Here is a 17,816-nt window from a genome sequence, read left to right as displayed (position 1 = left end):
TGCTTCTATTTTCTAGATGTTTTATCAGAAAAATATTTCAAAATGAAAGTAAGGCCTTTCAGTCATTCATCTGAGATGACCTGTTTACGTGTCTATTACATGCCAACTGTCATACTAAAGGGCAGAGGGTATACAAAAGAAGGTGAAAGAATCTGTTAAAGGCATAGTACATGCCAAGTGTTTCAGGCATGCACCACTGTGTTAGTTCACTAGGGATGCCATAATAAAACACTACCAACTGGGTGACAAATAGCAGAAATTTATTTTTTCACAGTCCTGGAGGCTGGAAGTCCAAGAACAAGGTGTAGGCAGTGTCGGTTTCCTCTGAGGCCTCTCTCCTTGGCTTGCAGTTGGCTACCCTCTTGCTGTCTCTTCACATGGTTGTCCCTCTGTGTACGTACACCCCTGGTGTCTGTGTCTCTTTGTGTGTCCAAATTTCCTCTCCTTATAAGGCTACCAGTAAGACTGGATTAGGGCTCACCCTAATAGCCTCATTTTAACTTAATCACATCTTTAAAGGCCCTATCTCCAGACTGGAGGTTGAGATTCAACATAGCAATTCTGGGGGAAGACACAATTCAGCCTGTAAGAAACATCATCTCACTTAATCATCACCACGTTGTATAAATGAGGATATAGGCTTTGAGAGAATAAATAACTCATCGAATGTCAGATAGCCAGTAAGTGGTAGAAGGAAAATTTTAACCAAGGTCTCGTTATGAGTACACCAAAGCCTTTGCTCTTTCTGGTATTCACACCTCCTCAAAGAATTACACATCAACTTGGGAAGACATAGTACTGACTGATGAAACTTTAAATATGGGGCTTACTGATAAGGAGGCACTTATTCACTGAACTTGTGCATTATATGGAAAGAAGGGACTCAGGATTAATAAACGTTTATATAATAAATAGAATATTTATTATATTTTAGGCTGGGTTCTTTCACAAAAGAGTCTGTTGGTTCCCTTACAGGAGGAATTGCTGATTGTCAAACAGAACAGTGTTGGTATGTCTTGGCCCAAAGCCTACAGAAGATCCAAGTCAATGTCAAATACAAGAGTGTTTTCTAGAATAAGTATCTTAGATATACTCTTTTAGATCTCTTTTCTTCTACATTTGGGTGTAGGTTATGTGCAGGTATACATGTATGAAATCCCTAATCTGCTTTATAACATTCTACATTTATCGTTTAGAGTTTGTTAAAAGTACCATTCTAGCTTGTGCTTTATTCTCTAACTACATTTGATGGATGTATACTATATGTTAAACTGTAATTACGTAATTAATAAGTTAAATAATTTACACTCCTAGATTATGTTATAAGGCTTCCAAAGAAGACCATTACAGGTATGCATACTAAGGCATAGGTCTAGAATCCTGGTACATACCAACTCTTACACAAAAACTGTTGGACTCCTCAAAGCCGGAAGTGAAACTCCCATGTGAAAGATGTCCTCCTTATACTACCAGGAAAGAAACAAAGAGAGGCAACTGTGGATGAGTAACTAAAATATATGGGGGACTAAAGGAAGATAAGAATTATTTTAACAAGATCTGTTTGTACAAATTACTCTCGACTTTGCCTCCCCTTTTCTGGTGATAAGAATGCAAACTTCACAAAGCTAAGTTGCCTCTCTTTGTTCAACTTAGTATATAAACAATTAGGCCTAGCCACTCCTTTGGGTCTTCATTTTCCTATGGGGATTCTCATGTATGTGTAAAAATCTGTATACTTTTCTCTTGTTAATCTGTCTGATGTCAATTTAAGACTCAGGCCCAGGTGGAGACCCTAGGAGGGTAGAGGTAAAGTTTTGTGCCCCCTGCACTATATATATAATAAATATATAGTGCTTACCATGTATTATAAGGGCTACAAGAGCCTCCTGAAGGAGGCTGAATTGTGGAAAACCATTATTTTGAGGTAAGTTCCTTGAATATTAATTATACCATTTCCAAAAAAAACAGTACAAAAGCACATTCCAAAGTTAGATCTGATTTTTAGTATGATTTATTCTTCTGCTTCTCTCCTAGAGAATGAATATTAAACAGTGTTCTTATCAGTAATGGGAATTCAGTTGTGATTTTTCAAACTGTCTCAACTGAGGGAAGTAGGTGGAAGAGGTGGGAGTAGTATATTAGAATCTCCAGGGAAAAAATGGGAGAGCAGATAGAGAAGTAATATTCAGAGTTTAAAAACAAAGCAGTGCTTTTCTCCAATACTTTTATGTGTTTTTAGTCATAGGATTTAATGTTTTGAAATTTCAAGTAACATTAAGGCAGGGCATATGTTAACCAAAAACAGAGGTTGAGGAACACCAGCATAAGGGAATTTTTAATAATCAGAAGAAATCAGAGACTTCATTTTTTTATCTCCAGACTAAAGTGCATATAGAAGGCATTTAATGAACGTTTTGAACTGAACAGACTCAGTAGCCAATTAACCCCCAATTACTTACTTAATTCAACAAGTACACGCATAGAAAAAGGTAATGCTCTTACAGAGTTGTGTCCAGGAACTGAACACCATGATGGTCTAAACTTTAAGTGGAAAAGTAAATCCCCAAACCCAGTATGACACCTTTGTAACTCTGAGCACATATATTTTTATTTCTGACATTTTGTGTTTCCAGCTGTTACTACCTTTGTAAACTTTCAAAGAAAGAGTTCCTTATTATCCCCCTCTCCTTACCCCTTTGGTGCCTTCTACACAATAAACATACATGCTCAGGTTGAGAACTACTCTGACCCCTGAACTTCTTTTTCCTCAAGCTGAGTATCCAAAGACAACTAAGATTTTCAATTTGACTTTTTTGGCTTTCAGTCCCAGAACAAACTTATTGTAAGACATATTATTTCCTACCTGCTGTCCGGCTGTAGATCACTGATAAGGCTCAAACTAATCAGTTCTCATGGTTGGAGGCAGATTGAAAGAATATTTACAGTACAGGCCCCTCCCAACCCAGCAGCTCTACGTGCATACATGATGGACAGTGCCCTGAAGTCCAAGGAATACCTACTTCCAGCTTCAGAACATCGTGCTGAAGTTTACGCTGAAATTCAAGGAAGTTTTTGATTGTCAGCTTCCCCTTGAGATCAGCTCCAAAAAAGTAGGTTGTGAGGGCTGAACACAAGCCAGACTTGAGGGTGTTACCAGTTGTAGAACGATCTCTGTGACGCATTCCCATGCTGGTTTGGGAGCGAATGATGCTCTGAACCTAATGGAGAAGCAAACCCCCGTCCAGAAAAACATTACAAGGTGGAAAATATGGAAAAGTAAGAATAGTAACTGACTATCGACTGCTTACTGTTTGCCTACACTGCGCTACAATGCTCTCTTTTAATGCTCACAACAGTCCTATGAGATAAGCCCCATGATTATTCTCATTTTACAGATGAGGAATTTGAGGTACACTGCTAAATAACTTGCTTGAGGTCAAGTAGCTAGCAAATAATTGAACTGGTATTCTAACACACATGCTTGACACCTTTATAATTGGGATGCCTTTTAAAATCTCTCTTTAGAAAAAAGTATGCATTTGTTTTAGGTTCAAAACCTCACACACAACATTAAAATAATCATCAACCTCACAGTAATACCTTCCATATCTCAGGAGACTTTCAAAAATTTCACACTTCTCACTACTGACTCTCCAGTTGTGATGAGAGGCGGTATAGCTATAGGCAAATACTTGATATCACACAGATATTGAGATAACACATTTATTAGAATGATAATGTGAAACATAAAGTTGGTATGAAGTAATTCTCCAAGAGAAGATGGAGAATTAATCTTTGACAAGTTTTAAATGAGCTTTTGAAAACAAACAACCCAATCCAAAAATGGGCAGAAGACCTAAATAGACATTTCTCCAAAGAAGATATATAGATTGCCAACAAACACATGAAAGGATGCTCAATATCACTAATCATTAGAGAAATGCAAATCTAAACTACAATGAGGTATCATCTCACACCAGTCAGAATGGCCATCATCAAAAAATCTACAAACAATAAATGCTGGAGAGGGTGTGGAGAAAAGGGAACCCGCTTGCACTATTGGTGGGAATGTAAATTGATACAGCCACTATGGAGAACAGTACAGAGGTTCCTTAAAAAACTAAAAATAGAACTACCATACGACCCAGCAATCCCACTACTGGGCATATACCCTGAGAAACCATAATTCAAAAAAAGTCATGTACCACAATGTTCATTGCAGCTCTATTTACAATAGCCAGGACATGGAAGCAACCTAAGTGCCCATCGACAGATGAATGGATAAAGAAGATGTGGCACATATATACAATGGAATATTACTCAGCCATAAAAAGAAACGAAATTGAGTTATTTGTAGTGAGGTGGATGGACCTAGAGTCTGTCATACAGAGTGAAGTGTAAGTCAGAAAGAGAAAAACAAATACTGTATGCTAATACATATATATGGAATCTAAAAAACAAAATGGTTCTGAAGAACCTAGGGGCGGGACAGGAATAAAGACGCAGACATAGAGAATGGATTTGAGGACACGGGGAGGGGGAAGGGTAAGCTGGGACGAAGTGAGAGAGTGGCATGGACATATATACACTACCAAATGTAAAACAGATAGCTAGTGGGAAGCAGCCACATACCACAGGGAGATCAGCTCAGTGATTTGTGACCACCTAGAGGGGTGGGATAGGGAGGGTAGGAGGGAGACTCAAGAGGGAGGAGATATGGGGATATATGTATATGTAGAGCTGATTCACTTTGTTATAAAGCAGAAACTAACACACCATTGTAAAGCAATTATACTCCAATAAAGATGTTTAAAAAAATACAAAAAAAATAAATGAGCTTTTGAGAAAGAATAATTTGGGGGACTAGCAACCATGGCTTAACTATATAAAATGAGCTTTTTGAGGCAAGTCTATGATTGATATAGCATTTTTTTCACAAGTTCCTGCAATCTTTTCTACCTCTTCACAAGCTAAAATAACAACTATTCAGAATAATTAAAATTGTGATATGTAAGAACAGATAATAAAGGTATATTATATAAATAAATAATATATATAGCCTTGTGGATGATGATTTTTAAATTGCCAAATTAGGAAAGCATAATACTTTAAAACTTAAGATTTGTAACAATGGATTTCCATGGTTAAATGTCTTTTATTTGTTTTATTTATTACCTATGACCATAAAAAGACTTATTTAACACAATTTAAAAGTCTCTGGCTCTAAAAGGTAAAAGTAGTATAATGGAAAGACACAAGATGGGGAATCAGGACACACGAGGTCTAATTCTGTTGCTCTGCAGTGAAAGCACAATTTATGCAGTTCATTTAACTTCTTTGGGCCTTAGTTTTCTCATTGGAAAAGTTCACGGTTTTGTCTCTAAGTCTCCTTATAACTCTAGGTTAATATCATAAATGCTTCTGATTATGATTTTTTTCTGGGTTCATGTTTTATCATGTAAATAAGATTTCTTGACATTTGTTTTTCATGCACACGGAGACTTGAAAGATAGGTATACAATGGATTTTAAAATTATTTAAGTTGAAGTTTTTTAGACATTAAATTGAAATACAGGATAATCAGTACAGTGCTGCTTCTATTTGAAGGCAATACACAATTCATTTTCTCTGCCTGGGTATGAGAACTGAAGAATTTTCCAATAGCAGTGAACCAGTATTGAGCATCAACGTCAAGACCTGTCATGATTTAAATTTTGTCTGTGCCATAATATTGCAGCTTATACCCTTCCTATGGTGGAAATGTGTATGTTAGCTTCAAAAGTGTGGTGCTGAAGAGTGTATGTGGAAATTTCATTCCCTTTCTTCTGTCTCACAACTCATACTTTCATACTAAAAAATCATTTCTGTCACAGCCTCGGGTGAATGTAGCCCAAACAGTTATGAGATTTCTTAAAAAATATCTTTTGCTAGGTTAGTTCTGTTTTATGATCTGCTATGAAATGGGTTAAAGAAAAGGATCTGCGGGCTTCCCTGGTGGCACAGTGATTAAGAATCTGCCTGCCAATGCTGGGGACATGGGTTCAAGCCCTGGTCTGGGAAGGTCCCACCTGCCGTGGAGCAACTAAGCCCGTGCGCCACAACTACTGAGCCTGCGCTCTAGAGCCCACATGCCACAACTACTGAAGCCCGTGCGCCTAGAGCCTGTGCTCTGCAACAAGAGAAGCCACCGCAATGAGAAGCCCGTGCACCGCAAATGAAGAGTAGCCTCTGCTCACCACAACTAGAGAAAGCCCATGTGCATCAATGAAGACCCAGTTCAGCCAAAAATAAATAAATAAAATAAATAAATTTATAAAAAAAGAAAAGAAAGGTCAGAGAAAACCTACACTATTTACAGTCGTGTAATGTTTTTTAGTAATTTATGTTTATGCATGATCAAAGTGATTTTTGAAAAAGATGAATAAAAGAGTAATATTAGGTATTAGCTTGCTTCACACCACATTGACTTTGAAGATACACAATGATGAAATGTGTGTGTCCTCATACTGGCTCTGTTTTACTTTTTTTGTAAGCTTGACAAATTTACCGTCAAGAAAATACCTATTTAGCTGGAAATCAAAGTTTGAATGTTTTAAAGCTTAGTGCACTTTCAACTTAAAGAATTATTATATTGCCCAAAAATGTAGAACGTAGAACAATGAAGCAGAGAAACTTCTAATGAGAGCTATTCACTCCTGAACCACCTCATAATTATTTTTGTTTCTCTAAAGAGTTTTTATATCAAAATTCCTTGTGATCAATATTACAAGTTCCATCCGTTTAACAAGGCCAGTTATCAAGGGATCATATTAGATGAAATTAATACTCCCTTCTCTGTCAAGCGAGCAGAATGGTGGAGTGACTGCTCCAAGTCATTCAGCATTTCAACAGCAATGCCAAAAATGTTGGTGAGGATGTGGAGAAAAGGGAATCCTCAGGCACTAGTGGGAATGTAAACTGGCGTAGCCAGTATGGAAAACAGCATGAAGATTCCTCAAAACATTAAGACTAGAACTACCATATGATCCAGCAATTCCACTTCTGAGTATTTATCCAAAGGAAACCAATCACTATGTCGAAGAGATGTCTTCAGCACCCCCCACCACATTCATTGCAGCATTATTCACAATAGCCAGGACATGGAAACAACCTAAGTGTCCACTGGCAGATGAATGGATAAAGAAAATATGATACACACACACACACACACACACACACACACACACACACTGGAATGTTATTCAGACATAAAAAAGGAAGTAAATCCTGCCATTTGTGATTAACATGGATGAACGTTGAGGGCATTATGCTGGATGAAATAAGTCAGAGAGAGAAAGGCAAATACTATATGATCTCACTTATATGTGGAATCCAAAAAAAGCTGAACTCATAGGCACAGAGAACAGATTGTTGGTTGCCAGAAGCAGGGGATGGAGGGTGGGCAAAATGAGTGAAGGTGGTCTAAACTTCCACTTATAAGATAAATAAGCCTTGGGGATATAAGCATGGAGACTATAGTTAACAAAACTAAATTGTATATTTGAAAGCTGCTAGGAGAGGAGATCTTAAAAGTTCTCATCACAAGAAAAAAAACTACGTGTGGTGATGGATATTAACTAAATTTATTGTGGTAATCATTTCAAAGTATATACATAGGTCAAATTATTATGTCATACACCTAAAACAATGTTATATGTTAACTATATCTCAATAAAAATAAAAGTTCTGTGTAAAATAAAATTAAAAATACCAAAATAAGTTCTATTTATAATCATTTGAGGCCACCTGGTAACACCAGTGAAGTGCAGAATTATGAAAAGTGAAGGTATTAGACGGACATAGCTTGCAAATTTGAATAAATATCTAGGTATTTTGAAATATTTGTCTCTGTGCATTTCTTTTTTTTGTTTGTTTGTTTGTTTTTGGGTTTTTTTTTGGTTTTTTTTTGCATTACGCGGGCCTCTCACTGTTGTGGCCTCTCCCGTTGCGGAGCACAGGCTCCGGACGCGCAGGCTCAGCAGCCATGGCTCACGGGCCCAGCCGCTCCGCGGCATGTGGGATCTTCCCAGACCGGGGCACGAACCCGTGTCCCCTGCATCGGCAGGCGGACTCTCAACCACTGCGCCACCAGGGAAGCCCGTCTCTGTGCATTTCTTATTTAAAGATACACTATTCCTGATACTTTCTCCCACTTCCTTTTTGCCTCTTTACTCATTGTGAATACAAAAATGTTATCTCCCACATATATATTTTTTTCTGTTTTGAAACCACTTCTACCAAACATAATAATTATACCTGGAGAGACACCATGGCCCTCCAAGAACAGAAGTTTGATGGAAATGTAATCTCTTCCTAGGATTCAGAAGAAACTATATACTTTTATGGCTGGAACCTGCTACAGTAAAAGGCATCGTACCATTTTTCCTTCTCTTACAGAAATCCTTTCAGAACATATGTCATTCATCCTTGTATTCTGGAACTGCCTAGCACAAAGGAGCTATTTAATAAATGTTGATTGGATATATGATTGAATAACCGTAACTTAGCCTCTCAGCATTAGAGTCTAATTTATGTTGGGGAATCAGAGCAATGTTGACCTTAATAATATGCTCAAATAATTCCTTACATTTAGAGTAAAAACAAACAAAAAAACCTCACCTATTAAAAGTGGAGATAATTCTGAAAAATGATACATTTGGTACTTCAAAAATTGGATAGCATCAGAATATACTGACCAAGACCACAGTAACTCCAAGGCACATGAAAATGTGTTAAATATTAATGTATTCAAAGGAAATTTCCAGGAAAACTTGCCTGTTCAAACTCCTCCATGTCTACTTCTCCATCTCCATTCAAGTCAAACATCTTGAAGGCAATTTCAAAATTTCTCTGAGGAGCTGCAAGTTAGGAAGGATGGAAGGACAGGAGGGAGGGAGGAAGAAACAAGAAAAATATTTAGAAGGTATTGACCAAAAATAATCATTTCTTTAAGAAAAAAAGATAGTTAAACATTAAAATGTAATATCAAGTCACAGAATGCCACCATATGTATCTTAATCAACCTTTTAGCAATAGTCCTTAAAACCAAAAGAGAATTTTACCATGGCCAGTAAAGATAGCACTTGTCTATCTTTGTGTTTCAACACTCTCTTTTTAAATACTTCAGCTTTGCTTTCTTAGAAACCATCCTCTTAACTGAATAATATTAACGTTGTTCTGTTACTTAAATATAGTGTTATTTATCTGGGCATGAAAGTCTATTTGGGGTGAGATATACTGCTGCAAAGTAAGAAGCTAAAACTCTAAGTCTTTGTCTTGCCTTTTTAAAACAAGTTAGCTTTCTACTTTGTTTTTTCTAGTCTCTCCACTGTAAGTACAACCAGGAGTTCAGTGGATATCGTTCTGCCAACAGGTTATTATCTACATCGCTCTACTCAATGTCACTATAGCTCTGTGGTAAGGCAGAAAAGCACAATGTCAGCTACCCAGCCCCCTATTTTAACCATGTCAGCTGGGTACACAAATTACTAAGCAAAGTACACTTAAATGTTTAAAAAACAAAATGAAAAGTGCAAAGCTTGAGAAGACAGTATATTTTTTTTCCCTTAAGTGAATGATGAAAGTGTTTCAAGACTTCTTTAATGTTCCTAGGTTAATCAAAATAAAATTAATATATTTGTGCATTAGGATAAAATATAAATAGAACAGCCCTCCTTCCTTACCAATGTTAAACGTTCTACTAAAGAAAATAGCGACTTCCCTGGCAGTCCAGTGGTTAGGACTCGGCACTGTCACTGCAGGGGCCTGGGTTTGATCCCTGGTTGGGGAACTAAGATGCCACAGGCCATGTTGCGTGGCCAAAAAAAAAAAGAAGAAAACTAAGTCGTTTATCTCCTTCCTTTGGTGCTTCAAATTTATATAGCTATAAAGAATAAACCAAAATAAAATTTCCTATATATCCTAATACTACTGAATTAAATTTTCAGTTAATTATCACTTTTAGTAAAAAAAATAGTAACAATTAAAGATTATATGTAGACAAAAGAGTAAAAAAGGGCTTAGTGTATTATGCATTGTTACAGACAGTCCAGATTCCCATCATGCTCATGAATTTGTCAGTATCAACACTTTCTAGGCTTAAATTCCATTCTCAGCTAGCTAGCCAACTAAGTGGGTAAGCTCCTGGTTTTTAGTTGCCTGGGTGAATCATGTGCTTGTCAGTTTCCAATTGCCTGTTTCACTTGATAATGGCTTCCAACAGGTTTGCTCTTCTTAGGCCACCAGTATGATTGCTGAGAAGGATGCAGTGGGGGGGATTAGATTTTCGTATATTTATTGTCACTTCTCAAATTATTCCTACCTGTCTGGATGCTATCGTTTATTGAAGAGTTACTATGTACCAAGCATTGGGCTGAATAATTCTAAGCTGTTATCTGATTTTGTATTCTCAATACTGAAAATTTTATTTCTTTCTTAATTTTTTCAACAGAGTAGGAAATTGGCGCTCAAAGTCACTAAATGACTAGCTCAAAATCACACAGCTAATAGGCAGCAGAACTGGTAAGTGAACATAGGTCAACACTGACTCCAAAGCCCATAATCTTTTCATTATGTTCCACAGCCTCCAATATGAAGACAGTGGTACTTAAAATAATAAACCAATACTCTTTATTCTGGTATGTTTTGACTTAGAAACAAAACAACCAAACATGACTCACTGGTTACATCAGTCTCTGCAATAGCTCAGAGTTTCAAGTGGTCCATCTAAGGGATTTACCTGATATCAAAGAAACATTGTATGTGAGGAGCTCAGTAGTTTAAGCTTGGTTGCACTCATAGGCATAGACAACATCAGATTCTCTGATAGACTTGTCACATATTTTTTAAAATTCTAAATATGAATTTCTTTAACCAGGAGTGCCTCCCTGTTCTCCCCTATTGTCTCAAACTTGGCCCACTGCACTCACATACATTATTTGCCTAATCCTTACAGATTCTTGAAATTGTAAGAACTGCAGACAATGTGAGGTCACTGAAAGTTTTAAGTGGAGGAGTGCCACAATCACACAGGCATTCAGAAAGAACTTCTCTGGCTACAGTGTGAAGGATGAGTTGGAAAACAAGAAGCAGCCTCAGAGAAGATCATAAAAGCTCTTGTAAATGGTGCAAATGTGAACTGAGGTGATGGCGGTGGTCATGGAGAGAAGGAAACGTATCTGAAATAACTTGAGGCAGAAAGTATATAACTTAATGATTAATTAGCTGTGATGAGTTAAGAGTAAAAAAGGCGGACAGCATGACTGGCTTAGGCTACCAGGTAGCCTGCATATCACTAATCAAGAGATAAAAGGAATGGAAAAGGTTTGAGAAAAATAATGAATTCAGATAGGACCTGCTGAATTCAAGGAGTCCATAGCATAATATTCAGATGAAAATGTTCAGGAGATAGGTGGAAATATGGGTCTAAAGCTTAGAAGAGAGAGGTTAAAGCTGGGAATCATTAGCATGAATATGTTAGCCGCAAAGACCTGAAATGAAGTTGTCCATGGAGAACTGAAGGTTGAGGAGAAGGGTAAAGAAAGGGTAGAATGAGCTGGAAACCAATACTTAAGGTGAAAGGAAAAAGAAAGGAAGCAGTGACAGAGGAGGCGGTATCACAACATCAAGGGAAATGTGGTCCAAATGAATAGAAATAGGGAAAGATCTGGCCAGAAGCAGTCAAAGTGCTGCTACTCCTGAATTAAAGCAGCATTCTCATTCCCTGTCTCCACTGATTACAGAGGGGACACAGAGTTCTCAAAATTTTAGCTTTATCATGATCTGTTATTCCTACTGTCCTGTGAGTTCTGTGATGGCATATGCCCAGTCATTTATATGACTGAATGAGTTATTATGGCAAATCATACTTATATGTTCTCCTACAACTAAGGTTAAATTCACTTTACCAAACAAAGCACATCCTATACTGCTTGAGGTTTCTTTATCTTTTTATCCTGGCTTACTCCCAGGATATCTGCTTTATGTGGAGCGACTCAGAGTGTTTATTAAAGAATATGTGCTGACACTCTCAGGCTGAGCTCCTGTGCCCTGGTCACTGATATGGCAAGTCAGGGCAGCAGCTGTGCACACTCTCACTTAGGCCTTAGCAGTCTATCAGGCAAGGTCCTTCAAGGAGTAGTTCCCTCAGTCTATTCAATCTTCGTCTGCTGATCACGTCAAAGCACTTAAGTGAAAAACCAGCTTGCTTTAAGTGAAACATGCTACACGGGAATATGCTGCTAGGCAATTTTCTCATACTCTCCTGTCTCCCTTTAAATGTAGGCTTTGGAGTAATTTTTAAATCTAGCTGCTCTGGAAAGCTAAAGGTGTCTTGAGTTTACATTAATTCACAACCTATTTCCATAGAAAGGTATAGAGAGAGGAATTCTTTTGAATTCCAGGCTGCTTGTAGAGTGACAGTGAAGTTCTGCTCTGCCCGCTCCTTGTGTTAATGGCTTAATCTACTTTCTGCGCATCAATTTCTAAAACAATTATACATTGGAACTGATCAAAACAATGGAATTCTATACAAAGTTCATCACTATACATCCTTTGCTCATAATTCCATGATAGTCTTTGCTATAAGTAAATGGATATACATTAGATCTGTTCTAGTTAAGAATAAAACATTTTTACATTATTCTATCATTGACAATAATGACAACAGCAATAACAACTCTTGACTTGCTCAAAGCACAGGAGATTTTTCTACGTTGTTTTAGTAATAAGAAAAAAAAACGTTTTTCTATGTGTGGTAAGTCAAATAATCAGATAGCAACAACACTACCTGTCTCAAGATTTTCATGACTTTCACTTATTTTTCTTTAATAGAAATGCAAATGACTTGGGCTCTAATTCTGGCTTTTCCACAACATAATGAGTCATTATGCCTTAAATTCTCTTTTGGTAGTACTGACGGAATGAACAACAACAAAAAAAATGGACAGGTTATAACATAAACAAGTTTCTTATTTTCTTTTTTTTTTTTAAATAAATTTATTTATTTTTGGCTGTGTTGGGTCTTCGTTTCTGTGCGAGGGCTTTCTCTAGTTGCGGCAAGCGGGGGCCACTCTTCATCGCGGTGCGCGGGCCTCTCACTATCGCGGCCTCTCGTTTTGGAGCACAGGCTCCAGACGCGCAGGCTCAGTAGTTGTGGCTCATGGGCCCAGTTACTCTGCGGCATGTGGGATCTTCCCAGACCAGGGTTCGAACCCATGTCCCCTGCATTGGCAGGCAGATTCTCAACCACTGCACCATCAGGGAAGCCCAGTTTCTTATTTTCTGTTGGTTTGATTCTCCTACCACAAAATTCCCACCTCTACCATTCCTGTTTTAAAATGATGCCTAGGACAAATGAGGTAATTAATATGCAATATCAGAGAACTCTGAGTTAGAAAATAAATTCATATAATATGACACACCTCTCTTCAATGATGAACGTGCCTACTGAATTTATAAGGATGATCACACAGCCTCTGATTATTTCTGAGAGGGAGGTCACCACTTCTGTGGTGTAACCATTGTTGGCCATATTAATTGAACTTTTTTCCTCATGCAGAGCCCAGATCTAATTCTTTGTAGCTCTTACAAATTGTCTTAATTTAATTTTCTAGAGAAATAAAAAAATATAACCGCTTCCTCATATATGCTGGCCCTTTGAATACATAAAAGCATAGTGTCATGTCTTTACTAAAGGTTTCTCAGAACTTGTTTCCAGAACTTCAACATCCTAATAGCCCCCTCTGGGGTACTTGAGAGGGCCAATGCCTCCCATAAATGCAGTATTCTAAATATAGTTAATTCTGGAATGACTTATCCTTTCTAATAACAATAGGACTTCTTCTTTGCAGACTAATATATTAACATTTTTCTTATATAAGGGCTTAGTGTCTTGTTTTCTCACATTAGGCTTGGGAAAAGGAGAAGAAAAACCTGCAAGATTAGGTTTCAAAAAAACTGCCCCTCTCTCAGTTCTTCTGAATTCTTCAAGGTATGATGCCTAGGTGCAGCCTGGAAGAATCTTTCTGCCCTTTTTACACAGAGTGGAGAAAAAAAGTTCCTATGGTATGATGCATTGTAGTTGTACTATAGCATTTCCTTGGGATGATTTAGCTTCCAAAGAAGGGTGCTACATTAAATGAAAATGTCCTAAGAATTTTTTTAAAACATACTTAAGCAACAGCAGATCAATTTTCTTTTCAATGACCTAATTGCCTTCTAAGTCTGATTTGACTTCTGTTAATAAAGTATTTTACAGTTACTTTGATAATCTATTAGTCTCTTCAGTATTTTCTAATATTAGGTTTCATGATAAGAGCCAGTCTAACATTATACCTAGTAAAAGGACTGCAGATATTTGAAAAACAGAAGACTTACAGAATGATAAAAGATAAGGACAAAGTCAAGGAATATTTCCTTTTATAAAGCTATGTATCTTATTTAATTTTTATACACAGTTAACTTTGTAAAAAGGTGTATTTATGTGAAGCAAGGCATAGCATGAACAATATCAGTGGCTCAAAAATTTAACAATTACACTTTCTGCATCAACTCAGAAGTCCCATAGTCAGGCATGCCCTCATCATTGTCTTGTAGAATTATCTACTGACCAAAATATCCACTATTAATCATGTCATCTGAAGTCAATGGTGATGATGAGAATAACTATGGCATTTTGCTCTGAAATCAGGCAAATGATTATTCTTGAAATGCAAGATCTGAAATGACAAATTAAAAAAAATCCACATCTACTATAATTGGTTATAGAAGACACTGTGTTATGATATACAGTTAAACCAAGGTTTTCGCTGTTGGTTGTGCTAGAATTACAATTTAAAACACTGTAGGGACTTCCCTGGTGGTCCAGTGGCTAAGACTCCATGCTCCCAATGCAGGGGGCCGGGGTTCGATCCCTGGTTGGGGAACTAGATCCCACGTGCTGCAACCAAGAGTTCGCATGCCACAACTAAAGATTCTGTATGCTGCAACTAAAAGATCCCACGTGCCACAACGAAGATCCCGTGTACTGCAACTAAGACCTGGCACAGCCAAATAAATAAATAAATATTTTTTAAAAAACACGGTAATAACTTTTGACTATACTAACAAATTTTAATTAATAACCATTTAGTGATTGAATATGCTCAAACATGGGTAAGTTATTTAGACTGTTTCCTGAATATGTTTTCTGTGGCTGTGCAGCCGTATGCTCCCATTAAATTGAAATACAGGGGGCCCAAACTATATAAAATAGTAAACATTCTACCACTTAAAATATCTAGTTTTTCCCATGATGTGCAATTTGAAATGATAAAATGATATGACATTTTTATTGCTAACTTTTGGAATATAATATCCAGAAATTTTCCTTAGTGGGGAAAAAAGAAAGACAATAAAGTGATCTGAAATAGCTGAAGTTCATGGTGTGTAAATGTAACAATCTAGCTTTTCTTCTTGGGCTTGCTCTTTTAAGACAGGAAAAAAAAACCCTCCCCTAGTGAAATGACAAACGCCATGGATAAAGAAAAAGAGACCCCAACTATACAGGAAGAAAAAAAAAGTTATCATAAACAAGAAAATATTGGGTTGTATCATAATTCTCAACAACATGAACACCACAGAGCAAGTTCTATAGAATCTTGAGGGAAAACAAATTTTATTTATTCATTTATTTATTTATAAAATTTATTTATTTGGCTGCACCAGATCTTAGTTGCAGCACATGGGATCTTTATTTGTGGCACCAGGGAAGTCCTGGGAAAACAATTTTCATTTAAGAATTACATACAAGTCAACTCATCATTTACCTATATTAGCAACAGAAGACTGTCTCAGACAGGCAAGGACTTTGAAACTATATAATCCACAGATTCTTCCTAACAAAATTCCACAAAAAACAGTAACAAAAGTCTTAAGCAAGGATTGGTAAACTATGATCTGCTGGCTAGCCATTTGATTATGTATTGTCCATGGCTGCTTTTGAGGTACAAGGGCAGAAATGAGTAGCTGTGACAGAGACCTTATGGCCAGCAAGCCTAAAATAATTATCTTGTCCTTTAAGAAAAAGTTTGCCAACCCCTGGTTGAGGAAATTCTTCAGCCAGCAATGACAAAAAAATCAATCAAAATAAAGAAATAAAGACGGGGAAGGTGAGATCAATTCAGAAATGAGCAGTAAATTAAGTGAGCAATAAAATCAGTAGAACAGAGTTAAGCTTAAATAATGATTATTGATAAAATAATCATGACATGTCGACTTATTAAATGTTTATTATGTATCAGGCACTTTATATGAATTATTTAATCCTCCCAACCACTCTGTGACATTGTACTATTATACCCATCCCCTGTTAAAAAAGAGGAAACTGGGACTCCCCTGGAGGTCCAGTGGGTAAGACTCCACGCTCTCAGTGCAGGGGACCTGGGTTTGAACCCTGGTCAGGGAACTAGATCCTGCATGCATGCTGCAACTAAGAAGTCTGCATGCCGCAACTAAAGATCCCACCTGCCGCAACTAAGCCTAAATAAATAAATATTTTTTTTAAAAAATAGAGACTATTCTTAAAAAAAAAAGAGGAAACTAAGGTATTGGGTGTCCAGAGTCAAAGAGCCAGTCTACTAGAGTATGCACCACTCTTAGCCATTATATGAGAATGGCTATAGAATAATGAAGTGTAAGATTATTAAAAATGTAAAAACTGTGTGGAGAGAAGAAAGTGAAAGGAAGATAAACTTCTTGACTTCCAATAGAAGACATCAAAACACATAGATGATTCTGTCCTACATAAAAAAGCTACATACTGGGACTTCCCCGGTGGTCCAGTGGGTAAGACTCCATGCTCCCAATGCAGGGGGCCCGGAACTATCAGAGAACTGGTGGGGGAACTAGATCCCACATGCCACAACTAAAAGATCCTGCATGCCAAAACTAAAAGATCCTGCATGCCGCAACGAAGATCTTGCATGCGGTAAACAAGACCCAGTGCAGCTAAAAAAAAAGAAAAAAAAAAGCCACGTCTCCCCGCAACCCCCACAGATACATATACAATACACATTTAAATTAACTCAGATTACCACGAATAGGAGAGCATTAAAATTACTTGGGAGAAAAACCCAATGAATACAGCAAAAGCTTAACAGAAAAAAAAAATGGAAAGAAAGCACAGAAAACAAGACATAAGGTGACAGATGTAAGAACAAATAAATCACAACAAAGTTAAATGAACTAAACTCCTCTATTAGAACACATGCTCTCAGACTGGGTCTGTTATTTATAAGAAATATACTGAAAACAAAATAATATAGAAAGATAAAAAATAAGAGGAAATACAAGAAAACGAAACAGTAAGAAAGCAGAGGTGGTAATATTAATGAGACAGAAATGAACTAAGAGCAGAAGGATTAAGAACAAACACCATTTTTATATTACTGATAACTACCATCCATAATGAAAATCTATTATATATTTTTATGTACAGGACAACATCACAGCAAAATATATAACAAAATATTAGTTAGATGTAAAGAATAAATTACAAAAATTACTGTAATATCTAAGCCTTTGACATATTTTGTAGAAAACTTAATGAGGTTATGGACACTTTATATAATACAAACCACAAGTTCAATTTAACAGATATATATATTGAACACTGCTTTCTGGTAAACAGAGACTGCATATATTTTTTAAATCTTCAAGGGAAATTTAGAAAGACATTAGATATTAGTCGACATACACACACACAACAAACACAAGTAAAAGAAGAAATTGCAAATGTA

General features: G+C 36.9%; 1 protein-coding gene across 3 annotated transcripts in view; it reads right to left on the bottom strand.

Annotated features, from left to right (window-relative positions):
* MICU1 (mitochondrial calcium uptake 1) overlaps positions 1-17,816 on the bottom strand; it is a 201,022-nt gene that overhangs the window by 72,807 nt on the left and 110,399 nt on the right. For all 3 annotated transcript variants that reach the window (XM_033841517.2, XM_019936105.3, XM_019936106.3), the window contains 2 exons: positions 8,815-8,897; positions 3,021-3,218 (listed from right to left, as the gene is read on the bottom strand). In XM_033841517.2, the coding sequence (XP_033697408.1) occupies positions 3,021-3,218; positions 8,815-8,897 (281 nt within the window). The remainder of the gene's footprint in view (positions 1-3,020; positions 3,219-8,814; positions 8,898-17,816) is intronic.

This window comes from Tursiops truncatus, chromosome 16 (genome assembly GCF_011762595.2).
Source record: "Tursiops truncatus isolate mTurTru1 chromosome 16, mTurTru1.mat.Y, whole genome shotgun sequence".
NCBI classification, from domain to species: domain Eukaryota; kingdom Metazoa; phylum Chordata; class Mammalia; order Artiodactyla; family Delphinidae; genus Tursiops; species Tursiops truncatus.
This window is presented reverse-complemented; position numbering and strand designations above follow the sequence as displayed.